This window comes from Acinonyx jubatus, chromosome D1 (assembly GCF_027475565.1).
Source record: "Acinonyx jubatus isolate Ajub_Pintada_27869175 chromosome D1, VMU_Ajub_asm_v1.0, whole genome shotgun sequence".
NCBI lineage: Eukaryota > Metazoa > Chordata > Mammalia > Carnivora > Felidae > Acinonyx > Acinonyx jubatus.
Genome location: NC_069390.1, coordinates 47435955 through 47462500, shown reverse-complemented (window position 1 = coordinate 47462500; position 26546 = coordinate 47435955). Strand labels below are relative to the sequence as shown.

Sequence of the window (26546 nt, the reverse complement as noted above, 5' to 3'; positions counted from 1 at the left end):
AGTATTTATTATCTGAGTTCCCACAGTTATCATGTGCAAAAAAACAAATGTCATCCTGACATGAAAATGTTCACGGAGTCTGCCCGCTTACCAAATTAATGCTCACTCATCCATTCTCTTCCCTCACTTAACAAATGTCTGTCCCTTCTGGCTGAGGTCAGTTCAGGCAACCGTCAGATATAATGTGGGTGGTACAAGGGCAAACCAAGTGCAAAGTTCATGAAATCAAAGAAGACAGTGTTGGAACACTTCACATGCAACGTCTTGGACCAGCAGAGAGCAGATGGAGCTAGAGCAGTTAACAAAGAAAAAATCATGATGAGGCAAGATAGGTTCTTTATGAGAAAATGATTTGCATATTGAAGGATTGATAGAAGTCCTTGGGAAAATGAATGAAGCCCTTAAATTTTAAACAATCTCTTAACAGAGGTGTTGTAAAGTAAAATGTGAAGGACGTGGTTCATCCTGTTGGTATAAAGAATAAATATACCAATGCCAAAATCCACACAATTCTTTATTCCTTCTGTTTTATACTTCTTTTTAACGTGTATTCATTTTTGAGAGACAGAGAGAAAGATGGAGAGCGTGAGTTGGGGAGGGGCAGAGAGAGAGGGAGACACAGAATCCAAAGCAGACTTTAGCCTCTGAGCTCTGAGCTGTCAGCACAGAGCCTGACGTAGAGCTCGAACTCACGAACCACGAGATCATGATCTGAGCCAAAGTCGGATGCTCAACCGACTGAGCTACCCAGGCACCCCAATTCTTTGTTCCTTCTAAAAAAGTAGCATATAATCTATATTTTGTTATATGTATAACTAAAAATAATTTATTTTCATAATTTCATTTGTACAAAACAATCTCCCTTTAATTTATTGTCATCATTTCTCTTTCTTACAATACAATTTTACTGAAAATCATTTTCACTATTTACTATGAAATTTTGGTCTTCATTTTAAGTGGACTCAGTTTAGGTGGCCTTTTTCTGGTGATCACACCCGGGACATGATGAGGCCCCCTGTGCTGACGGTTCTCCTCCAAGTCTTTCTCCATTCTAGGAGGGTGCCTGCAGAGTTAGGGTGGCTGGACCTCCCAGGAAACCTCAGTCAGACACAGCCTAGGAGGTTCATCTAGGAGATGAACATCTAGGTTCATCTATGGGGGCCTCAGCCAATTCAAACGAACTATGGGTATTTATTCCTCAGTGTTGCAGCCACACACCTTCCCCAGGTGCCCACTGCAGCCTGCACAGGCTGTAAGCAGACCCTCTGGCCAGGCCAGGCAATGTGGCCCCAGCTCAGGACCCTTGACTTGGCCCCAGCCAGGCTAGCTGCAGGCAAGGAGGGGGCACTTACTTGGCCGGCGGGGCTCTGGGCTGCCTGTGGCTCTCCAGGGGGCTCCTCGTCCGCGGGAATGTGGGGCATGGCAGCCTCCTGGCAGGAGTGGCCCCGTGTGCCCGGAACCTCCGCGGCGTCAGCCCCAAAGATGCTCCAAGAGGCCTGGGCTCCGCAGGCTGAGGAGACGCCAAAAGGACAAGTCAAATCCACTCCCATCCCTGACCCAAGTTGGGTTCCATTTCTAGGAGCCATGAGCCGCAGAAAAAGCTTGGTTGGGTTTGTATCAACAGCAAAGGTTGGACTAGGCCAGGAGAGGGCATTTGGAATTGCATTTCCTCCTGTTCATTTGCTCTGTTTACAAAGCTAGAGATGACCTTAGAGATTTTGCAACTAATTTGGTCCTTACAGTAAACACAGCTATCCCAGAAGGGAAAAAAGTGCTTCAAACTCCTCAAAACCATAGCTAATGGAGGACGCTCCACTGGGACCAGACCTGTACTTATGTACCATTTATTGAGCACCTACTAAGTGCCAGGCACTATCCTAGAAACATTTACAACATCACCTAATTTAATCCTCATGATGACCTCTGATCCAGGCATTAATATTCACATTTTATAGAAGAGAGAGCAGCATCATGGAATGTCAGCCATTTGCCAAAATCACACAAAGAACCAACAATTTGAATCCAGATCTTCCTGATTTTAAGCCAGGACTCTTTTTACTATACCACACAACCTTCCTTGTTTGGGTTGAGGAAGAGGAGGAGATGATGTTCCCTGACTTTCTACCCCATGGCTGACTTCATTTCCTTCAACAGCTTTTCTGATCCTCAGTATGGGGCTGTCTCACTTGAGGACAGCCCTCACCAGGCCTGCAATTCTGGAGGCTCAGCCAGGGTGCACCTTGTGTACTTTGTGCAGCGCCAATCCTGAGCAACCTTTAATTGTTTCGCCACAAGCCAGACTTATCCCATCTCATGGTCTAGCAACCTTGAGACCCAGCTAGGATTGGCCCAGTCAGCGTAATATTATTTATTGGCTTAGGGATAGAAAATAGATCTGGTGTAAGCCAATGAGCACATTACAGTGTTCTGGGATCCAGGTGCTTGAACTTGCTCTGGGTGGTAGAGTGTGCAGATGTAAGACCTGGTGCTATTGATGCCATTTTGTTTCTATTTGGAAGTCCAGACTGAGGATAAAACTGACAGACACTCAGGAGGTGGTAGAGCTAAGACTCTTGCATAAAAAAGAAGCTGGATCCCTGATCAAATTCACCTGAAAACTGAACTCTTTCTGGACTAGCCAGCTGCACAAACAATTAAATTTCTTAGTGTTTTACTCAGTTTGACTTGGGTTTACTTATAACTATGAATTTGTAACCACTGTACTAACTTATAACTACTAACTACTGGTACTTATAACTACTAATTATTCTTTTGTGTTTCTCACCATTCAAGAGGCCTAGGACCATGAATGATCCCTCCAATAGACTGGAGCCAATGGGCCTGGCTCCTCTGCTTCCTCTTAGAAAAGGTCAGTAATGTCAGGTTTCAATATGGAGAGGCAGGATAGTAAGGTAGAAAGAACGCAAGCCTTGGAACCTGATACCTGGATTTGAGTCCCCACTCTGCCACTCACTGGCTGTGTGGCCTTAAATGTTGGCTTCACTTTTTTTTTTTTTAATTTTTAAAGAGAGAGAGAGCACAAACAGGGGAGAGGAGCAGAGGCAGAGAGAAAGAGAGAATCTTTTTTTTTTTTCAAAATTTACTTTGGGGGGAGAGGGGCAGGGAGAGAGGAGGAAAGAGAGAATCCCAAGCAGGCTCCATGCTGCCAGTGCAGAGCCCGATGTGGGGCTCAAACTCACGAAACTGTGAGATCATGACCTGAAACCATGAGTTGGACACTTAACCTACTGAGCCACCCAGATGCCCTGAAAGAAAGACAGAGAGAGAGAGAGAGAGAGAGAGAGAGAGAGAATCTTAAACAGACTCCACACTCAGCATGGAGCTGGACACAGGGCTCGATCCCACAACCCTGGGATCATGACATGAGCCAAAATCAAGGGTAGGATACTCAAACTACTGAGCCATCCAGATGCCCCTATGTTGGCTTCACTTCTGAGCCTCACTTTCCTTGTCAGAGGAACAGAGATAAGAATGTCTCCCATGCAGGAATGTTCTAAGTCTGAAATGAGATAGAGCACCCAGCACAGAGTAGGTGCTCACAAAAGCCATCTGCATAGAAGTCTGAAGTCCAGGAAGCTCAGCCAGAGTCCAAAGGCCTCTATCTGGCCTCTTCCTCAGCTCCTCCAGGTCCCCTTCTCTTAATGGGGTGGGAGAAGCCTTCAGGGAACTTCAGAACCAGAAACCAGCCTGGTTCAATAACTTCAGAGTTTCCCTGAAGTTGCTGCTCTGCTGATGCGCAAATGAAAACCACCAGATGCAGACCTTGCCCTCAGCCACAGCTCAGGGGCTGCTAGAACACACAAAGGAGAAACAAAGGATATTGTCATTCACTGAGTACCTACTATGTCCTGGGCCCAAGGTGCTGACTGAAGGAGGCTGCAGGAGGAAGTCAGAAAGCCCCACCACCTCCCATGATACTAGATATTCATCAGGTCCCATAGGAAAGGCTCTCCTGAAGGCCTGAAGCCAGAGGGCTGCAGGCAGGGTCAGATCTGACCTCAGCCACAACTCTGACAGATTCCCCCCACCCCAACACACATGCCTTTGAATGAGCTCCCCAAGGAAGGCAAGGAGTCTGACTCATCACGGCTAACTAGAATTTTTTTTTATCAAAAAATGCTTATTGATTTTTATTTAAAGAACTAGAGAACTTTAGCCACAGGGTTGGTCAATGTGACCACCATCTTGACTTTTGTCAGTCTGTATGGTGGAAAGGTAGTCCCATTCAGCTCTGAAACAGTTGGGGTGACTTCTGCTGGTCAACTCAAGCAGTTTCATCTCAAGTAGGGGATCCATGAACTGAATTATTCATTCATTCACCACACTGACTTTATGCATACTCTACCAGGTCCTGTACTATGTGCTGGTGATTTAAAGATGATGAAGATGTGGTCTTGGCCCTCAAGGAGTACAGTAGTGGGAGGCTGTAGGAAAACAGTATAACTGTTAGGACTTCGAAAATGACAAGTTGCAGGATCCCAGGAAAGGATCCCTAAACTATGGAAATTGGGGCAGGTGAGATATAGTTTTAGCCTAGATTCCATGTTAGAAATGGTATTTGAACTGAGTCATGAATACTGAAATGGTGAGGGGAATTTCTCTGAACAGAATAGTAGAGGGAAAGGTGAGACAAGAAGGGAGAAACCCTACTAGACATATTAAACCTGGCTGTTGGGAATGAGAGCTATAGGACCAGAGCATGCTGTGTCTCCCATTCTAAATAGTCAGTTTATGGATCAAATGAGCATCAGATTTACGCAAAGGTCTGCTCCATGATTAATTTCTATCACTTTTACTTGGACTTCAACAGCAGTGACATCAGTGGTGCTGGGCAAAGTATATGGTAACAGGGGTTGACAGTAGCAAAAGATATCCACAAACCCAATTCTACCAAGTAAGTTGGCTGCACTTCCCAAGAACCCCCTTAAGTGATGTATTATCTATGTGTAAGTCCAGCCTGTCTTAATAGTAATGTAGTTCCCAAACCATGTGAGGTGACAGTTCTACTTTCCTCTATGCCTTAATCTACACAAAGTGTATTGCACCCTGTTAGTAAGAAGGATTCAGACAAATTGGGGCATGTTCAGAAAACAGGAAGCAGTATGCAGGAAACAAGAGTTTGTCTTTAAAGAACTAAAGACCTTTAGCCTGGAGAAGAGACAGTGCAGGGAAAAATAAAATTGCTTCTCAGATTTTTGAAAATCATTCCTGTAGTTCTTTTGTCCCCAAAGGATAAATGCATGGCCAATGAATGAAATAAAGGTCAAATCAAGGCAAGGGAAACCTTTCTAGTGGTTGGAACCACCTAAGATGAAACAGGCTACTCTTTAAGGTAATGAACTCCCAATTCCTGGGAGAGTTCCAGCAAAGCCTGGGCCAATGGTCACAGGATTCCCACTTCAGGGTCCATTTTCAACTCTAGGAGTCCCTGAAATCCTGGGAGTCCCATCCCATAGGATTATGAGATCATTGTATCCCAAAGTCACATAAAAAAATATCTCATTTTCTGACCCTCCATTTTCTTTCCTCCCTCTTCTCCTCAAGAAAGACCTTAAGTCAGTCCCTGGATCAGACAACAAAGCAAAACAAAAACAAATTAAGTCAGACAAGCACTAAGAGATGTCAGCTGCAGCAGGACAAAGCAGAGTGGAGGCTGGCTGTGGCCCCACACTTGACAAGACAGAACCCCGAGGTCCTCAGGGGGAGCCCCAGCAACCCTGCCTGCTGAGGCCATTCCCACGCTGCTCCTGCCCTGTTCGCTTTCTCTCCCATCCATTATTATAAACTTACTGCTTAAAATAGCAAGGTAAAAGCAGAGTCCCTCCCCCAGGGTGACATCTGGGTTCTGCTGGAGCTTGTGGGCACACAGACCTTACATCCATCACAGCAAAGTTAAGGATATAATCTGCAGGAAATGGTGATCTAGAGCACCGACCCATAAAAGGAAAAAACATTTAGTTATGTTTAGTCTCTGAGCTGCTCCTTCTTTAACCCATTTTCAGGGCCCTTCTAACTACTTCTTTAGCCTAGTCTGTAAAGGGTTAGGTAGGTCATTGTCAAGAGCCAGTCAATTCTTTGGATTCTACTCATTCTGTTCCCAGCCAGTGCTTAAGTATATAGCTTGGCCCATTTTACAGGAAGGGAAACTTAGGTACAAAGAAGGGAAACAACTTAATTGGGTCCAGTAACCTTTGTACCTGGTGCCAATTATCTAAGCCTCTGCTGGGATAACTATCCAATCATTTGTGGAATTTAAAAGGCCAGAAGTGTCTAATCCATATTTAAATATTTTTATCTGCCCCTGGCCATGCTCATGAAAGAAAGCAAACTGGCATACTTTCCTTCATTCTCTCATTCATTAGATATTTCTAGTTTGCCTACTGAGTGTTGATTACCATGCTAGGTGCATTTCAAGTGCTATCTTGCCTAAACCCTGTGAGATGGGTTTTATTATTTCCATTTTACATATTAAGGAACAAAGGATTAGAGGGGTTCAGTAAGTTGTTCGAGATCCCACAGCTAATAAGCGTCAGGCTGAGGATTATAATGCAACTAGTCTGACCCCAAAGCCCATTGTCTCTCTCCTCCTTAGCTGGGAGTTCTGCTGAAGTGCAGCAGAACCCAGCATAGGAAGCTGCCCTACAGAGAATTGGAGTGTGCATTCCCAGCAGAGCCACCAGTGGTGGGGCAGGGCAGTGCAAGCAGCTGCTCATCAGATCAGAGGTCTTATGAGGGCAAAAGTGTGGGCTCACAGTTAGAGGTTGCAGACCCCCACTGTAGGATGACAAATCCACCCATTCCCCCCATCCATCTGTCTGTCAGGCCATCCATTCACCCACACTCCTTCTGACTTTTTCATTCATACACCTGTCCATTAGTTTGTCCTTTGAACTTTTCACCCCAGGAAGTCTCACCCTTGTTACATTAACTGCATAGCCTCTGCCCCTAGAAAAGCCACTGTAGGACCCCATGGGTTATGGGGAGATGGCAGGAGAGCACTGCTCTGACAGAGTGGCCATACAAACATAGCATGCCCATCCACAGCTGGCAGAATACCTCCATCCTGTACCCCTCAGCCAGTGGGAGGGGTTGCCCATGTCCCTGCAAGCATCATCAGGAATCATGATTTAGCAAGAGCCTTTACAGAAACCACAGAAGTTCCATTACTATTAACATTATGATTAGTCCCATTTTACAAATGAGGAAAACGGGGCCCTGAAGACTTACCCAAAGTCAGTAAACCCATGAACAGCAGTGCCAGAAGCCAGCCACAGGTCTGTCTGACTCCCCAGTCCCCAGCTTGTCAAGCCCACTGGCTCATGGGTGGTGGTCTTGGCAAGCTGTGGCCTCTTACTATGGCTCCATGGATGCCTCTCCCAAAGCTTTGCGACCAGCCCAGAAGAAATCAAGCCTCTCTCTTAATCTCAGTGCCCCAGAAGCACAAATCTACAAGCTGAGTGGGTCTCACATTTTCTCTGTTAATCTTTGGGTGTCCAGGGAAGAGCCAGAGGCCTTTCTGGGAAAAAACGGGTTAACCCAAACTCCACTGACCTTTCTGGAGTGACTCAGAATTCTCAGAAGGGAGTTTTTTGTTCTTCCAGCTTTGAATTTTTGCTTTCATTTTAGCAACACAAAGAATTTGAAAGAGATTAGGTTGCTATTAATACCACTGGTCTATCTCTAGATGAAGAATTTGATGAAGGGAATTGTTTGGGGTGACTGCACATGCATGTCTCTCAGTCCCTCTGCAAATTCAGAGGATGACAGGGAGGGCCACTGGAGATCAGCCAGTCCTGTCTCCTGATCCCATCTTACAGGCCCAGATAGGGGCAAGGACTTAATCAAAGCCATACTTATGGGTGAGAGATAGTCAGAGAAGGTCCCAGAACCCCTATTCCTCAGATTCTGCTACAGACATCAGCTTTCTGCCTCTAATTTTGAAGGGCTTGCTTTTGGTAAATGATAAGAAAATGTATCCTTGTTGTGGTCACTCTCATGGGAGAGAAAGGGTGTTCCCTGGTCCCTGCTCTCACCCCAGGGCAGTCCTAGACATACTTGGGAAATCTGGGGCATCAGAGATCAGCTCAAACTGCTGAGAGGCACTTCTGTGGGTCCCTGGGCCTGGCCAACTGCAGAGCTGTGTCCTGGATCCCACAGGCAAGCCTGAGTGAGGCTCACTTCAGGAGAACACCATCCTGCTTCCCAACCTTGGGATGTTGCAAGAGGGCTTTGGAACTTGGCAGATTGGGTTCTAATTCCCTTCTGCCTCTTCCTTGCTGGATTAGTCTCCTCTGACCTGTTTCTTCATCTGTAAAATGAAGACCCTTTTAGGGTTTTGTAAGGATTAAATTAGGAAATACAAGCAAGATGAGGCACATAGTATGTATTCATAGGTTCCTTTCCCTGAATAGGGCAGCTGAGTTCTCTGGCCATGGCATCATCAAAATCCAACCAGGCCCAGATAGTCTGCTGTTCAACCTGGATATCTGAGTTCCAGCTTTGTCTCTTGTGGGTAAAGGAGACATATTTTTGGCCTGGCCTGGCCTGACCAGGGTTTCTCTGTACAAACAAGTAGATAAAAGATCATCTGACATAATTGGAATTAAACCCATCAGAGGCTATGCACTCTGACATTTACTCTTGCTGACATTTACTCTGCTGTTGGGCAGCCAGTGGCTGCAGACAGTAGGGTTAGAGAGAGAGGGTACAGTACTGGCCACCCAGGTCTGTGCCGTGGTCAGTTGCAGGTCTATGCTATAGTTATTCCCAGGTCTACATTATGGTCATCCATTGATCTGTGCTGTGGTCATACCTAATCTGTTCTGTGGCCATCCCATGTCTGTGCTGTGGTCAACCCTAGATCGGTGTTGTGGTCAGTCCCAGGGGAGCAAGGGTGGAATATGGAAGGGCAGAAGGAAGAAGCAACAGCGAGGGAAAGATGAGAGACTGGAAGGGACTTCCAAATGACTTCTTGCCCCCAACACAATTCCTCTGGCCCAGAGGCTGGGACCACAGAGGCTGTAGCCTGGTGGTGCTTTGGGGAGGCTGGTCCTGAGCACTTCCCACACCCCCTGGGATCTATACTCTCTGGCCATGCTCTCCAGGCTTGAGGATCTCTTACAGGTTCTATTGTCTGGGGCTGCCTTCCTCCCCTGATTCAGACCCCATTCCAGCCCTGAGAATGAGCCAGCTTCTGCTCAGACCAGTGCCAGGGGCCACATCTAGGAGAAGAGGCTGGCTCAGTCCCAATAAGAAGAGAGCAAGAGTCAGCACTCACTGTGCTCAGCCAGGAGTTCCAGTGGGGGGACACACAAGATAGCTACAAATAGTAACTAACTCCTCACATCCCCTCACAGCTCTTTTTTCCCCGTTACCCTTCCCTTCACACAACCGTGGAGGCCATTAGGTGCTCATTGCCTTAGAGAGAGGTGTAGCATCAGGGGGTAGAGAAAAGGGAGTCTGTCTCTGCCTTATTGTGGGGAAGGGCTAGCCGTTGGGGAAACAGAGAGGGCTTAGGGTATAGAAAAGAGATTTGGGAAAAGCATCCTAAATAAGGGTAGGTCACCACCACCCCCCGCCCCCACCACACACACACATACACACACACACACACACACACACACACACACACACACACAAACACACACACCCAGGACTAGTAAAAGGTTATGGAGCAAGGGAGAGACAGGAGAGACCACGTAGAAGCAATGAGAGTATAGATTCTGGTGAGTCACTAGAAAAGAACCTGTGCCCTGCTTCCTTGGAGAGGTCTGGGGGAAAAGTCCTGAACTCTAAGAGCAGAAAGGTCTTAGGCCCCATTTCCCAGACAGAACCCTGGGGAAAAGATCCCAAAGAGAGGAAATGGCTATCTGGAATGACTTAATAGACAAGAACTTCAGACATCCTCCCAAGACTTCTATCATCCCAGGGGGTGCATAGGTGAGGTAGGGAGCACATGGCATAATCATTTCTGTGCAGCCAGCAACAAAAAGTTGCCAGACTTGAAGGTGCCTTGAGAAGGCTGATTCAGAGGTCACCTACTAACCAAGGACTTGCAGAAAGTACCGTAGACATCTTGTCAAATGGTCCAGGACAGATGATATCAGGCACCAGGGCACCCTCCTCACCCTAATTCCCTGACACTCGGGAAGCTTCTTGGACCTTGGATGCCACTTTGGAAGAAGAGGGTTGGAGAAACCCTGAAATGCCTGGGATCCAAATTCTAGATTCCCGGAAAAATAGTTAAGCCAGGGCCAGAACTCCCTCCATCCCACCCCATCCCCCAGTTATGACAGGAAGTAAGCCAAAACATCTCCCCAGGTTTCCTCTCCAGCTTGTTCACTTCAGCAATTCTTTTTTAAAAATAAGTCCACTTGAAAAAATTCTCTCTTCTTGGAAATATGTACAATTGCTCAATCAGAGGCAGTTCAAAGGCAATGGGAACAGCAGAAAAGTATCTGAGCCTCCCATTTAGCTCCTAGCAGAAATAAATATTGCCCTGTTCTCTTTGTTCCGGGCCGCCCAGCAGCCTCTTCCCTGAGTCATTCACTCTAGGGTGACATGAATCATCATCCTGGGGTTAAGGACCACACGGTTTTCCCCAGGTCCATGTGGCTGGCTGGGGTACTGAGGGGCCATCAGGAAGAATGGAGGACAAGAGCCTTCTCCTAGGTACTGGGCCTGGCTCTGCCTTCCCAGATGTGTGACCTTGGGGAGTCTCTCAGCCTGTCTGACAAGGAGGTAGATTTGTAGCTCTTCCAACTTGTACTTTCTTGGAGTTTCTCCAGTGGTATGCTAATTGTCAAGAATTTTGTGAGCTGGTTGTTAAACACAGACATCATTAAAAATTGAATAATAGCTTTTTGCAGTGGCAGTATCATAGCCAATGAGGTTTATCCAAGGCGTGATTATTGCTAGGAAAGAATTAAGTTACAATTAAATTACACTAAAAACACAGGAAATCAACACCCACAATAATCACATCCTAATTATTTTACTACATTTTATTGTTATCTATACTGTTGAGATGATTTAGTTCTACTGTGGGGGAACATTATATAATGATGTGCTACTTACTGTTCATCTCTTTACAACTTCACATTCACTGATGTCCAGTTAGTAGCCTGAAATCGGTCATGATGGCACATAAATCAGCAAATCAGCAAATGCTACATATCAAGGCCTTTTTTTTTCTGAGAGATCTGGCTGTTAAACATTTGCAAGGTCATCACTGAGCCTCTCAGTCCTGGGCTCCACTCCTTACCCCTACCAGGGTGCAGAAGGAATGCAGATGACTTCAATATCACCCCATGGTAGCAGAGTTATGGAGATTCAATTACCAGTTACCTTTGCACAATGCTTCTTAGGTGTACCATGTTGCAAACAAGATCCATTATTTCTTCCCATCCCCAGCCCTGCCTTCTCCCAAGCCCACTCCTTCTGTGACCTAGTGAATGGCACTCAGACTAAAAACCCAGAAGTCATCCTGATTCCTCCCTCTCCATCAATCCCACAATCAATTAGACTCTGAGTCCTGTCAGTCCTAGTTCAGACATGTCTTTGATTGCTTCCCTCCTTCTTCTGGCCACCACCCCTGCCATGGATCTGTGTGACCGGCATCACTACAACAACCTCATTGTTCTTTTTACCTCCACTCTGGCCCCTTCTGACCACCCTGTGCAAGATGCCAGAGAAATCTCTCTAACACACAGGTTGGATTGTTCTGCCTCTTATGGAAGACAGAGTGTGGCAGGCCAGAGAGTACAGGCACCATCTAATGAGGGCAGTTCCTATTCAGTTCTGAGGTCATGAAAAATTATGTAGGAGACCTAGCCCTGCTCCACACAGAAGCATCTCACCAGTCCAGTGGACATGCCTTTGACAAAGTCATCAATCCAAACCCAGCATGAGATTTGGTGGCAAGCACAAGATGTAGTACAGTGAAAACAGCAGGGATTTGGAAGTGAAATAGACCAGGTTCCAATGTAGCTCTGGCCCTTACAGCTCAGTGACCCTTGACAAAGCAATGAATGTTCTCTGGGATCAGGCTGTCGTTTGGAAGATGGAGCTAAGGTACTTCTCTCAAAGGGGTGTTATGAGATTTAAATAAAGTAAGGCATGTATCCAGCACACCGTAGATACTTAGGAAGTATTCCTTTACTCACCTCTGAGAGAGAGTATTGATTAACACAAGTCACTTGTGCTTTCATGCAACACAGGCCTTCACTTACAACCTAGGTACGCTCCTTCCCATCTACTTCATGGGCTTGGTTTTCTGCTTTGCCAGCCCACAATAGATCAAAAGCAGCGAGAATGGACAACACACTGCAGGAAGGAAGCAGCCACATTCAAAAAGTGGATACAAGCCCTCAGCTTGGCACAGAACCTGGAGCTGGTCAGCCCAGGCATGTTTTCCTAGACACCTTCCTAGTCAACTGAGTTCAGCCTTGGTTGACAGCCCAGCCCAAAGCTGGTGGGCATGAAAGAAGCAAAGCTCTGTGTTGGCTCCCTGGAAAAGACAGGAGAGCAAATGCTGTTTCAGAACACTTCTATCCACGATGGTTATAATGCATACAGTCTGACACTTTAGACATAATCATTTTTGTTCACAATATATTGATTGAGGGGAAAAACAAGTGGTTTGATTCTACTTTCATTTTTAAATTATATATATTTTTATGTGAAGTAGAAGTTGATTGATTATGGCCATCCTTTAGGGAGGGAAGTCCAGAAGTTAAAAACTCAAATGTTAAAAGTGGTTATTTTAAAATGGAATTATGAATAAAATTAATTGAACACTTTTAAAATATTTATATCTGTATATTTTCCCACAATGAGCATGAGACTTACTTGCATCATAAATGATGGAATTGTTAAAGGAAGAGTCTTTTTGGTGTCCTGAAAAATTACTTAGAAAGGACAGTTTATGGTTAAGGATCATGGACTACTTAGGCATTATTGGTCCTCATTACAGCATGTGCTAGTTGAGGCTCTGAGTCTTCCTGTGGACTTTCCTGTCTAGAATTCCCTGGCTAACTCCTGTTCATCCTTTAATACTAAGTTCAAATATCACTTCCACCAGGAAGCCTGCCCTGACTCCCTCTGGGCTCTGACAGTCCTGTGTTCTCCCTTGCCTGTGGCTCATTGCTTTGCCTTGTAATCATTTGTTTACTGCACCAGTAATTCTCAGCCTTTTTGCTACCCATCCCCCCTAAGACATATGACAAATTTCTATTAACTAATAGAGCATAAATGTTCAGGATGGTAGAATCATGAATTGTCCTCCAGTGAACTCTAATGAGGCCCACCTATTGGGCACACTGTTCCCCTCCAACCCTTTTCTCCCCCTTTCTCAGCCACACTGCATTAAGAATCATGTCCTAAACGGTGGGCTCCTTGATAACAGGGCCAGTGTATAATTCATCTCTCAGGATTTCTTGAATAGATGAAGAAATGAATGAGTGAGTAAGTGAGAGAGTAGATGAAAATATGTCACAGACTCTATGAAACAGGGAGGTGAAGAGTTTGATCCCTGGTTTTTGAGGGAGCCTTGGGAAGCCAAGTGACCCCTCCAGGGCTGACTTCACTTGTGGTCCTATCATGGCCTTGGAGTTCCTCTCGTGAGAAGTGGGGAAGACAAGGCCCTGTTTTCCTTTTAAATGACATTAGCACATGTCATCTGGGCTGCTGCATAAGGTGGATGGCTTCACCTGCCCCACCCTACTGAGCTTGCCCAGGTTAACAGCACAGTTTTTCTCTCAGTGATGTAAGTGGGTTTCCTGTCTTCTCTGACACACAGGTGTGCAGATTTTCCCCATAGGATTCTATCAACTAAAACCTCACAAAAAGCCTCCTCCTCTGCCACCTACATGTCTCTGTTTGACCATTCATGAATACTTTGCAAAGTGTCTTATCAATGGGACTTGCAGCTTTAACTTGAATCCATCAGGGAGCCACAGAACATCCCCACTGGCCCTTCCAACTCCACTTTGAAAACTAGCCAAAGCATTCCCCAAATGGCCAGTGGTGGCACATGCTCAAATGTGCCATCACCCTAGTGTCTGCACTCCTGGAACCATCTCCCCCACCCCTACCAAGAGAGTTGAGCCATGAAGGTTTGCAAAGTGGCCATAGCCTCTGAAGCCAAACCTGGCTCAACTCCTGCTCTGACTCCTGCTCTGGTGCTGGGCTTTAGGGCACAGTCTGGCCTAATATGTGCTTCAGGAGGCCAAAGAAAGGATTGCAGAGGCTCAGTGACAGGGGCTTTCTGGGGAAGGGAAGGGCAGACTGTGATACCATCCACCTGTGTGACAATGGATTCCTTTACCACTCAGGCTTCAATCTTCCCATCTCTCTGGTAGAGGATTAGGCTAATTTGCCAGCCTGAGCCCCAGTTTCTACCCCATGAGTTTGGAGTCTATGTTGCTTATGCAGAGAAGTCATCAATCAGAGGTAAGGGGTCTAATTGACAACCCCAGGGCCAGAGGCTGCCTTTGGGCATCTTTGCATCACATCCCCTCAGTTACAGTGATTGGCTTAAGGGTGAGCATGTGACCTACCCAGAGCCAATGAGACCAATAAGATTTTGCTGGGAAAGAGATTGTAAAGTGCAGATCTTAAATATAAGATGGTGAAAACAGAATCCTTATTGTCTAAAAATGGAATCAATGTGAGAGGATAGCAAGGAGCTAGAAAGTAGGTCCTGAGGCTGTTATCTAAGGGCCTGATCAAGCTATGCCTGATATCCCTGGCCTTTTATGTTTCAAGAACCAATGAATACCTCTTTTTGCTTAGTCTGCCTTGTGCTGGCTTTTTTGGCACTTGCAACAAAGAACTCTTGTTGGTACAAACAGCTAAGCCTTTGTAAATTGGGCTGTACAGGGTGTTTCTGGACACCAAAGCTTCTCTCACCTCACTGCTCTGCTGCCTACATGAAAGTCTGAGTTGAAATACTCAGTTCTAGAGCAAATGAGCTTGCCCTAAGTTATTCCCTAACTAAATGTATCACCATGCCCCTTTCCTCAGAACCTGCTTCTCCTTTTGCATTCCTTGCCCATATTGATGGAATCAGCATTCTCCCAGAAATCCCAGCCCAAACTTCTGAATCCCTACCCCCACAATGCCTGCTCCTACCCTTCCTTCCACTATACACCTGTACATTTTAAATATATACTCAGGCTTCAGAGGAGAAACTGGGTTTAGCCAACCTCCTTGCTCCTGCCTAAAAGATAACCTAGTAAATATAAACATGTTTATTGAGTCAAATTTCAACCTTCAAATGATTTTCAAGCATTGTTGCTTCCTTCCAGATCATCAGGAACTCACTCCACCTATTCCTCAGTTCAGAGTTGGGTGGGATCTCACTGCTGACCGTCCCCAGGAAAGCAGGCCCCAAGACCTGCAATGTGAGGCCATGTGCACAGGCTTGCCACCCTGAACCTCAGCCCCACATTTTGGGGTGAGAACTCCAGTTTGTAAGACAAGGAAGAAGCTCACACCTTGCCCACTGAGATGAGTATAGGAGGTGGGAGACAGTTGTGGATCTGGGACAGGGTCTTTTTGTCATTAAGGGCATCTGAACTGAAATGCATTTGCAGTTTGGTCAACTCAGAACTTGGACAGAGACTGTGGCCACAAGAAGCCATGTGCTAAAGCCATGTGCTAAAGTAATGTAAAGGGAGCAGTTCTCTTGGCATCCAAATCTATGCCAATAACCATAGGATTTGAGTCTTTAGACACCACTTGAGAACAAACTATGGTAAACAGTGATGTGAAATGGTGGTGAGGAAGGCAAAGGCAGGAGCCTGGGAATGGCTCTCTCAACAGCAAACTCTGGTGGCTCGAGGCACGTGAATTTAAGCGTTCCTCTTTAAACAGTCTTGTGCAACAGTGGCTGCATAATAATATGAAACAGGAAGTAACCATTGAGGATTTCTCTCCAGGGAGTTGTTATCCACAATGGAAAGATGGGAAGTGCATAAAAACAATTCTGAGGCATCCACAGAAGAGAACCAATATTTATTGCACCAGGTCTCTATCTGACTCTTTATATCCTTCATCTTATTCAGTCCTTACAATGAGGACTGGGAATTATTATTCCCATTCTACAGATGAGAAAACTGAAACTCAGAAAGGACAAGTGATTTGCTCCAGGCATCACAATTACTAAGCACTGTAAACAGGATTTGAACTCAGGGTAGTTGGACTGCAAACCCAGGGGTCTGTTCATTACACATGATGAGGCTTCTAAGGCAATACAGAACCCAGCATCAGTGTTGTCAACCACCACCACCACCATAAAAGAAACACTGACACAGGACCAGAAGACCAGAAGACTTTTTTCTGGCTAACGATTCACCAGCTGATTCATCATGGAGAAGATACTGTCCTCAACATCAGATTCAAAAAGGTTTGTTAAATTGCAATTTGTTATTTGTATACTATCTCTCCTTAAATTAACTGTTTGGTCAACATCATAGAGTTCAATCTGGGGTTTAAGCTGAGTCATTCTTTAATAGCCTGTTGAAATGCAGAAACTTCTGGAATTTCTCATCTGCATTTCCAGATGAGAGAAGCTGATAACTAACCAGAAATGGACCTCTGGGAAAGTTTATTCTCCTGATAAATAATCCATCTTCTAAATGGAAGTGGCCTATCAAAAGCAATTTTGGTTACATTTCTCCCTTGATTAAAACATTTCAGTGGCTCTCCATGCATGGATTCCCAAATCTAAGAATGATCACTAGAATCATCTGAGGTGTTTGATAAAATGCATACTCCTGGTTCCATCCCAGATCTACTGAATCAAAATATCTGGGGACAGAGCCCAGGAATCTGTATGGCAAACAGTCTCAAGAGAGTCTGATGCAGCATATCCAGAAGATCCAGAAGACTAGAGCTGGAAAAGGCATGGTTCATAGATAAAGTCCAGGGTTTTTGGCATGCATGCCACACTTCCTCTTCTCAGCTATCAACTTCTCTTGTTTCTTCTCTAGCCACTACCTCCAAGGTATGCCACACCCCAGCATCACCTAATAACCACTGTTTCCAGAATATTCCATGTGCTTTCAAACCTCTGTGCTACTCTTTGCCTCAAAGGCCTGTCTCTCCCATCTACCTCCATGGAAGACTCTACTCATCCTTTAGGAACCACCTTACAATCCCCACCAGATTAACTCCTTCTGCCCATTTCTTTTCAGAGTTTTAAGTCACTTTTTTGGGAACATAGACTGTAGAACCAAGCAGGGTTGGGTTTTACCTTGCATTTGTCACTTCCTAACTCTATGACTTTGGCTGTTGAATCTCAGTGTCCTCACAAATTGTTGTGAAAAAGAAGTATGCAAATATATGTGAATTGTATAGACAGTGCCTGGTATAGGGTCTCTAGCAGAGTAAGCTATCAGAGTGGTAGCTTTTATTATTATTACTGTCATTATTGTTTGTTTTGCATATTATTATGACATTCCTCTAACATAAGGTTCAGCAAACAATGACCTGTGAACCAAATCTGACCAACTGACCGTTTTTATATAAATAAAGTTTTATTGGAACATAGCCACAATCATTTATTTATGTATAGCGTATGTCTGTTTTTGCACTGCAAAGGCAGAGTTGAGTAGCTGAGACAGACTCTATCTGACTTAAAAAGCCTAAAATATTTACTATTTGGCTTTTTAAAGAAAAGGTTTGCCAATCCCCTGCCCTAACATAATTGGAGTTATTTGTTTGCAAGTTGATCTTTCCCACTTGGTTGACAGTAGTTCAGTGGTTTTCACGGCAGACTCTTATTTATCCTTCAAAACCCTCAGGGGCCCTGAGCCTGGGTGGCTCAGTTGGTTGAGCGTCCGACTTCGGCTCAGGTCATAATCTCACAGCTCATAAGTTTGAGCCCCGCATCAGGGTCTGTGCTGACAGCTCAGAGCCTGGAGCCTGCTTCTGCTTCTGTGTCTCCCTCTCTCTCTGCCCCTAACCCACTCACATCCTGTCTCTGTCTCTCTCAAAAATAAATAAAAATTAAAAAAAAAAATTTTTTTAAACCCAGCCTTTCTCATCTTTGTATCCCCAGCACTTGATACATAATTAGTTTTTGACAAATGTTGAACTGAACCAAATAATTCCTTAACGCAGTGTAAATGCGCATATCTCCAGAAAAGCCCTTAAGGGGAAAAGGGGTAAGACTTCTTATAGGACGAGGGCTGAGGTAATAGAGATACACAACTTGGAGAAACTAGGGACAACTGAGAAGTAAAATCAGGCATTGATGGGATCTGAGGTTTTCACTGCAGCCCTGATTCTGAGTTCCTGGTTCAGGGAGGCCCTGCCCTCAGTGTGCCACACACAGCCTCTCTACCTCCTACCACCTGACCCCAGCACCCTGGGCCTTGCAGTTGGAATATTTTCACTAATGGAAAAAACAGGAAAAGCCCCTTCTAGGAAATTCTCTTCCAAAGGTTAATATAGTCCCATTTTCCAACAGGGCATGAATGATTGGTGCAAATGGTCTTATGACACTCACAGTCCTTACAATGGGCAATTTGATGTACTCATTTTTAAAAAGTGAACTAACTGATATTTTTTCTCTGTAGATTTCCTTTTTTTTTTAGCTTTGACTCCTCATGAATTTGCATTTTCTGAGCAAAGCTCCTCTTGGAATAGAACTAGGATTTCAAAGCAATGGGGCCATTTCTTCATGAGCTGGTTATGAAACCATTCTGTGAGCTTGGGCCAGTGGCGTCTCTCTCTGGGCCTAGCTTTTAGCTTCTGTACAATGACTTTCAGACTTTTGACTCCCTGGAGTTCTGGCCAGAGGGATGGTCTCCCCCAACTCATGGTAACCAAGAGCAGTGGCCTGACAACAGACAGCTTCTTCTGTTGGAGTTTCTTCTTCCATGCCTCTGTGCCACAGTAACATACTCTCCTGCCTTCCCCCATCCCCCACAAATACAATAATTCATTCCTACTGCCCTTTCTTGAGGCTCGAAGAAGATACTTTAGCTCTGAAGCAGATTCTCAGAAGATAAGAAAATGCCACTGATGTGGTTGGAAAAATCTGAGCTGGATGAAATGGAAACACAGAGCTCTCCCCTGAGGCTGGATGAGAAGTGTGTGGATAGAAGCCAAGTCCATCTTTTCCTTGAGCTTCTGGGAGCTGGCAGCTCACCCCCTCTCTCAGAATGTAGTGCCCCCTTGCCCTTCACCCTTCTTGTAGATACCCCCATGGGTATTACTGTTGAGCCTGCAGGACGCTGGTTATCTGGGGACAAATCAGTGTCACTGTGGATTGAACTGTTTTTTATTGATTTCTCTGTGGGTGATTTATAACTGCCTTCTTCCTAAAAGGGTTTGTGGCCAGATGTCAATAAAAACACACAAAAGGCAAGAGAGTTAAAAATAATGCTGAAAAAGGGAGCAGAAACTGTGCAAAGAGGGAGATAAGTCCACCAGCCAAGGTGGGATGATGCCTCAGCTCAGATGACCTGGAGGAAAATCTTGATTTTGAGTTCCCACTGATATAAGCGAGATTGGACTTTGGCTACTATAAGAAGTACAGAGCAAAGAATTGTTACATCTTGAGCTTCCAAACTGATTCTTCACTCAAAAGAGAACAAAATTAGAGTGAGCTTTTTAAGAAGTTTAAAGTTCACTTCACAGGAGTCTTTCCATTTAAGAACTTCAAATTTCACTTCACGGAAGGACACCTCATGCAAGTTCATTACCCTCCTGTTTACACATCAGGATTTGGAATTGCTTCTGCTTTTTTTTAAAAAGCAGTCACTATAGAGGTTCTAGATGTTACATGCATGTCTATGGCTAGTTACTGACCTTCCCTGATGTGGCTGTGGAGAAGATTGACTAATTGAACTCAAGGAACACGCAAAACCACACATAAGGATCCTTTATCTCAGGGACTATATAGGCAGTGCCTTTTAATTCAGGCTGCAGGCCAGTGTCATTTAGTGGTCATATGAATGTGTTATTTAAACAGATTCTGGCTTCACTAGTTGCAACTAACCAGAGATCAGCTCTCTCAGAAGAAAATCCATAAGACTATTGGTTGGGGCTGAACTGTGCCTAAAATTCATATATTGAAGCCCTAATCCCCAGAACCTCAGAATGTGACTGTATCTGGATATTGGTCTTAAAAGGGTGAGTTAAAATGAGGCTGTTAGGGTGAGCCCTGATCCAATCTTACTGGTACTCTTATAAGAAGAGAAAATTTGGACACACAGAGAGACACCAGGGATGTACATACACAGAGGAAAGGCCCTGTAATGACACAGAAAGAAGGTGGCCATCTGCAAGCTGAAGAGAGAGACCAAATCTACCAACACCTTAATCTTGGACATCTCCAGAACTCTGAGAAAATTGATTTCTGTTGGTTAAGCCACCCAGTCTATAGTATTTTGTTATGGAATCCCTAACAAACTAATGCAGCTATTTTTAAAATCTTTTAATGTTTGTTTATTTTTAAGAGAGAGAGAGAGAATGAGCAGGGGAAGGGGCAGAGAGAGATGGAGACACAGAATCTGAAGCAGGCTTGATGCAGGCCTCAAACTCACGGGCCGTGAGATTGTGCCTTAGCTGAAGTCGGACATTTTACTGACTGAGCCTCCCAGTTGCCCCTAATGCAGCTATTAATTTCTTGGCTGTATCAGGTTTAAATTCAAATCTCTTTCAAACACCTAACCTTAGGAATTGGGGTCAATGAATTTGGAGGAATAACAGCTTTAGTATTTCTCAAGTCAAACACAAAGCTCCTTTTAGGACCCTCTAATGAAATAAACATGCCCTGGACAAGGACCCAAGAATTCTAGTTTCAAAGAAGTAAAACTACCATTACTTGCAAATGGAATAATATTGTATATAGAAAATCCTAAAGAATCCACTAAGAATCTATTTGAACTAATAAATGCATGCAACAAAGTTGCAGAATACAAGATTGGTATATAAAAATCAACTATATTTCTATACACTAGCAATGAACAATTTGAAAATGAAATTAAAGAAACATAATAATAACATCAAAAAGCTTAATATACTTAGGGACGCATTCAACAAAAGAAATTAAAAACATATACTCTGAAAACGACAAAACATTGTTGAAGGAAATTAAAGAAGACCTCAATAGATGGAACACCATCCCATGTTCATGGGTCAGAAGACTTAATATTGTTAAGGCAGAAATATTCCCCAAATTGATGTACAGATTCAACACAATACCCTTTAAAATCCTAGCTGCCCTTTTTTTTTTTTTGCAAAAATTGACAAACAGATTCTCAATTTCATATGGAAATGCAATGGACTAAGAATAACCAAGACAATCTTGAAAAAAGAAGGAAAAAAAGAATAATTCACATCTCTCAATTTCAAAAGCTAATATATAAAATTACAGTAGGACAGTGTGACACTCGATACTATACAAGGATAAACATACAGATTAATGGAAGAAAATTGAGAGTTCGTAAGTAAATCCTTACATTTATAGTCAGTTGATTTCAACAAGGGTACCATGATAATTCAATGGGTAAAGAATAGTCCTCAACAAATAGTTCTGGAACAACTGGATATCCACATTCAAAAGAATAAAATTGGACACCTCCCTTATACCATACACAAAAATTAGCTCAAAATGGATCAGATGCCTAAATGGAAAAGGTAAAACTGTAAAGCTCTTAGATGAAAACATAGGAGTAAATCTTTGTGTTCTTGAGTTAGGCAATACCTTCTTAGATACAATACCAAAAGCACGGGGAACAAAAGAAAAAAGAAATAAATTGAACTTCACCAAAATTAAAAACTTTTGCACAGTGAAAAATACCATTGAGAAGTTAAAATACAACCCATAGAATATAATAAAATATTTACAAATGATATATCTAATAAGAGACTTGAATCCAGAATATATAAAGAACTCTTAAAAAGACAGATACTTTTTAAATGGCCAAAAGAATCAAATAGACATTTCTCCAAAGAAGATATACAAATGCCCAATAAATATATGAAAAGATGCCCAATATCACTAGCCATAAGGGAAGTATAAATCAAAAACAACAATGAGATACCACTTCACACCCATTAAAATGGATACAATAAAAAAGACAGATAAGAACAAATATTGGTAAGGATGTGGAAAACTTGGGATCCTTATGCATTGCTGGTGGAAATGTAAAATCATACAGCCACTTTGTAAAATACACTGGCTGTTCTCATAATGTTAAACATAGATCCATAGTCAAAAAGTGAAAACAAATGAAATGTCCAACTAATTAACAGATGAATAAAATGTGGTATATTAATGCAGTGGAATATTATTCAGCCATAAAAGGAATAAAGTACTGACACATGCTAAAATATGGATAAAACTTGAAAACTTTATGCTAAATGAAAGAAGCCAGTCACAAAACACAATATATTGTTTGATTGCATGATTGCCTTTATATGAAATGTCAAGAATAGATAGAGAAATCTGTAGAGACAGAAAGTAGATTAATGGTTGCTTAGGGCTGGAAGGATGGGAGAAATTGGGAATGATGATTAATAGGTATAGGGTTTCTTTTTACATAATGAAAATTTTCTGGATGGCAGCACAGTTCTCTGAATGTGCTAACAATCACTGAATTATACATTTTAAGTAGGTTAATTGTATGATATTGTATGTGAACTATATCTTAATAAGGCTGTTTAAAAATAAAACTTTCTGCAAAAAAAAAAAAAAAAAAACAATAAGGAAACTACCTTTGGCCCTTACTACATAGCAATCTTTCTGGATACAGTTTCCTGAAACAAAAAAGGTGGAAATTAAGCCACACGATTTCCAAGTTTTCTTCCATATCTAAAATTCCCAAATGTATGTAATTTAAGAAAATGGGTTGAGGAAAAGAGATGGTATCTGGGTGTATGTCTCTAGGATGGGGCCATTTGGAGAGAAATGAAGAAGGAGGGGGACAACAAAAAGACTAAGAGATAGAGATGCAGGGACAAGGGATGTGAGCTCAGAGAGACAGACACATAAGAGACACAGAGGCAAAACTATACTCAAAAAGAAGGAGAAATTCACCAAATGCATGTGCAGATCAGTCATCCATTCTTCCATTTCGCAAAATTTACTGAGGACCTAGGAAGTCAAACTCTGTATTCAGTAGTAAACCAGGCAGACTGAGCCACTGAGCTCAGCAATTAGAAGCACAGCAGTAATCAGGCAACGATAAGCATGGGTAGTGAGAGCTGGGATGCTGTAGTTCAAGGTGCTCTGGAAGTACACAGGCTGCATGCATGCACGTGTGCACACATGCATACACACATTCACACTGCACCACACTCAACACACGCAACATTCCCAAAAGTCAAATCAGTTTTGCAGGGTGCACCATGTCTCACCTGAGGCATTTCAAATTCAAATATATGTTATGTTTTTACAAGGATGGGCACAAATGACATCCTTTATTCTCACTCTGAAGTCTCTCTAAAATGAGGCTCAAGGAAAGGATTCATCCCTCAGTTTGGAGATTCCCCCTACCCTTTCTCCTTTATCAGGAAGGACTGGCTTTGGAAACAGAGAGGAATGTGACTATTACAAGCACACCAGCCCTACTCCTCTGGGCTTTCAGCTGGAAAGTTCCCAAAACACATTCTGTTCTATTCTGCTTCCATCCCATCCAGACCTGGCCCAATAAAGACATCATGTGTTGCCTATTTCCCCTGTGTTGTGGCTCCTCTACTGCTGACGGTATGACATGCTGACAGCATGAGAGGGAATCTCAGCTCAACAGGGAAAGTAATTCTGTTCCCTGTACAGTGTCTGCAATAAGTGACCACCAGGTTATATCCATGTCTGGAGAGTCACACACAAACACACACCAGCCCCCCACTCCCGATCAACCCTGATTCCCTGATCCTTGCCCATGGGACAAGAGCGACACAGGGCATGAGCATCTCTCCCACATCATGGAGACTGACCTCCAGTCTCCTAACAATTAAAAGGTTAAGATCTATAACCACTGCACTTTGAGATTGAAATGCAGTTTGAGTGTTTCTCCGCTTATAGATCATGCACTTTTGCTCTCATGTTCTTGGCTGTGACCCTTGTGCTGACTCTTGAGTGGTCCCACTTTACCTCTCTAAGAGATGCCCATGCAGCACAGAACAGAAAAAGTGTTTATAGGGGGGAAGGGGGGACAAGGTGGGCTATGCCACAGTTTCCTCCCCTGTAAAATGGACATAATCACTTCTATCTCGGGATTGTTGACAGGATGAAATGAGATGTGTAAATGCCTTGGTGCAGAATCAGTGCCTTGGAGAGACATCCGCAGTTTGGGCCCATTTGGTGGCCCAGTCCCCCTTCTTCTGGTAACAGCAGCAGCATCTTCATCGTGCCTGTGCTTGGGGTGGGGATAGCTGACTCCACTATGGGAGTGGGGCTGTAACACAGGCCTGGCCAATCAGAACACCCCATGACCCTAGCCCTGGTGATCAAGGGATGGACACATGACCCTGACTGAGCAGTAAAGTCATCTCAGTGACTTTCATTGGAACAATTGGGAGAGTTCTTGCCGCTGGGGTTTCTGAGAAGATAGGATATAAGCTGGGAACTGTAAGTGCCAGGTTGCCATCATGAGGCAGAAGCCACCTGAGAAGAGCTCCAATATCAAGGACAATTGAGAAGTAGAGGGGATGAGCCCCATGCATCCAACTGCATCTGAACCTGCCCTAGACCTGTCAGTTATGTACCCCAGAAAATCCTGGCTATTGCCTAATCTAATCTGAATAAGTTTCTGTTCCATGCAGACAAGAATCTTGGCTAATGCAAAACTCACTGGATTTGGCTTACCCTTCCCCTTTCCCACTGCCATTGGTCTGGAGGGGCCTTTCTTGATTCGTAGAGACTTTGCCAGGGCTCATATCCCCATCCTCAGTCTCTTTCCCTTCAGTTCTTCTTCCATCACACTGATCATTCTCTGCACGGGCTTAGTCATGTTACCCCTCAGCTTACAGGACTCCTTGACTCGCCAGTGTCTGGAGAGCAAGTCCTGGCTTCCTCAGCTCTACCTTCAAAACCCTCCACAACCTGACCCCAATTCCTCTTGTGTTTCTTTTTTAACTGAGGTGTAATTGACATATAACATTAAATTAGTTTCAGGTGTGCAACATAATGATTCAATATTTGTATATATTGCAAAAAAGGTCTCTACTATAGTTCTAGCTAATATCCGTCACCATATGTAGTTACAAAATTTTTTTTCTTGCAATGAGAACTTTTAAGATCTACTTTCTTAGCAACCCTAATTCCTTTCGAGCTTACCTCTCACAACCATCTCCAATGGTTCTGTGCATACTATGCCTGATTTACATCAACCCCATCCCCTGCTCTGCAATGCTTCCCTACTCTGACCCTGTGCCTTTCCCCAGAAAACCTTCCACTTCTTACCTACCTGCCAAAATCCCACCTACTCAATTATCTTCTTTTCCAAGAAGTCTTCACATATGGCCAAGGCAGAATTAATGTCTCACTCCCCTGAATTTACTCCCTTGTTATATATACTACCTGTCAGCCTGTCCTTACTTAAGAATAATGTATATACATCTTGAGAGCAGGGGGCATGTTGTAGTTGATTCTGGATCTCCCTGGGGCCCTCACACAAGGTTTGCCTACCATAGGCCCTTGGTGAATCTATTGACACAAGACCCCAGCTCCCGCCTCACAAACTCTGAATCCTCCACCCTCTCCTTCACTCTACTCTAGGAGAAAGGATCCTAATGTTTGAATCACATTTCCTCTTCACCAGGAAACTTTTTTAATTGTGGTAAAATATACATAACATAAAATTTATAATTTTAAGCATCTTAAAGTGTACAATTCAGTGGCATTAAATACATTCACATTGTTGTACACCTATTACCACTATCTAGCTCCAGAATGTTTTCTTCACCCCAAAAGGAAACATCATAGCCATCAAGCAGCTGCTTCCCATGCCTCCTCCCCCCCCCACACACACACCCCCGACTCTGCACCCACCCAGGCCCTGGAAATCGCTAGTTTGCCTTTTGTCTCCATGGATTTGCTTGTTCTGGACACTTCATATAAATGGAATCATACAATATGTGGTCTTTTGAGTCTTTCACGTAGCATAATGTTTACAAGATTCATTTATGTTGTAGAACATATCAGTACTTCATTCCTTCTTATGACTGAATAATATTCCATGGCAAGGATATCTCTCATGTTGTTCACGCATATTCATCAGTTGATGGACATTTGGGTCATTGCCACTTTTTGACCATTGTGAATAGTGCTGCTATGAACATTTTTGTACAAGTTTTATTTGAACACCTGTTTTCAGTTTTCTGGGGTATATACCTAGGAGTGCAATGGATGGGTCATATGGGAACTCTATGTTTACCAGGAAGCCTCCTACACTTCCCATCTCAAGCCCTCATCTACATCCTGGATCTGCTTGGCTGACTTCATCTTGGAAGAGTCCATCAGCTTTTTGTAAGGGAGCTATTTCATCTTGATTGTTGTCTCCTGA

General features: G+C 43.7%; 1 protein-coding gene, 1 long non-coding RNA gene and 1 pseudogene across 17 annotated transcripts in view; 2 read left to right on the top strand and 1 right to left on the bottom strand.

Annotated features, from left to right (window-relative positions):
- Positions 1-26546, top strand: part of LOC113603477 (uncharacterized) — a 204133-nt gene that overhangs the window by 116957 nt on the left and 60630 nt on the right. The window lies entirely within an intron of this gene.
- Positions 1-26546, bottom strand: part of IRAG1 (inositol 1,4,5-triphosphate receptor associated 1) — a 120291-nt gene that overhangs the window by 74749 nt on the left and 18996 nt on the right. For 3 of the 15 annotated variants that reach the window (XM_027073144.2, XM_053203486.1, XM_053203488.1), the window contains exon 1: positions 1353-2301. In XM_027073144.2, the coding sequence (XP_026928945.2) occupies positions 1353-1586 (234 nt within the window). In that variant the 5' untranslated portion in view covers positions 1587-2301. Of the gene's footprint in view, positions 1-1352; positions 2302-7248; positions 9549-26546 lie in introns of those variants that run through there. The other 12 variants (XM_027073145.2, XM_027073149.2, XM_027073151.2 and 9 more) reach the window with 9 other exon arrangements.
- Positions 10878-11031, top strand: LOC113603508 (uncharacterized; annotated as a pseudogene).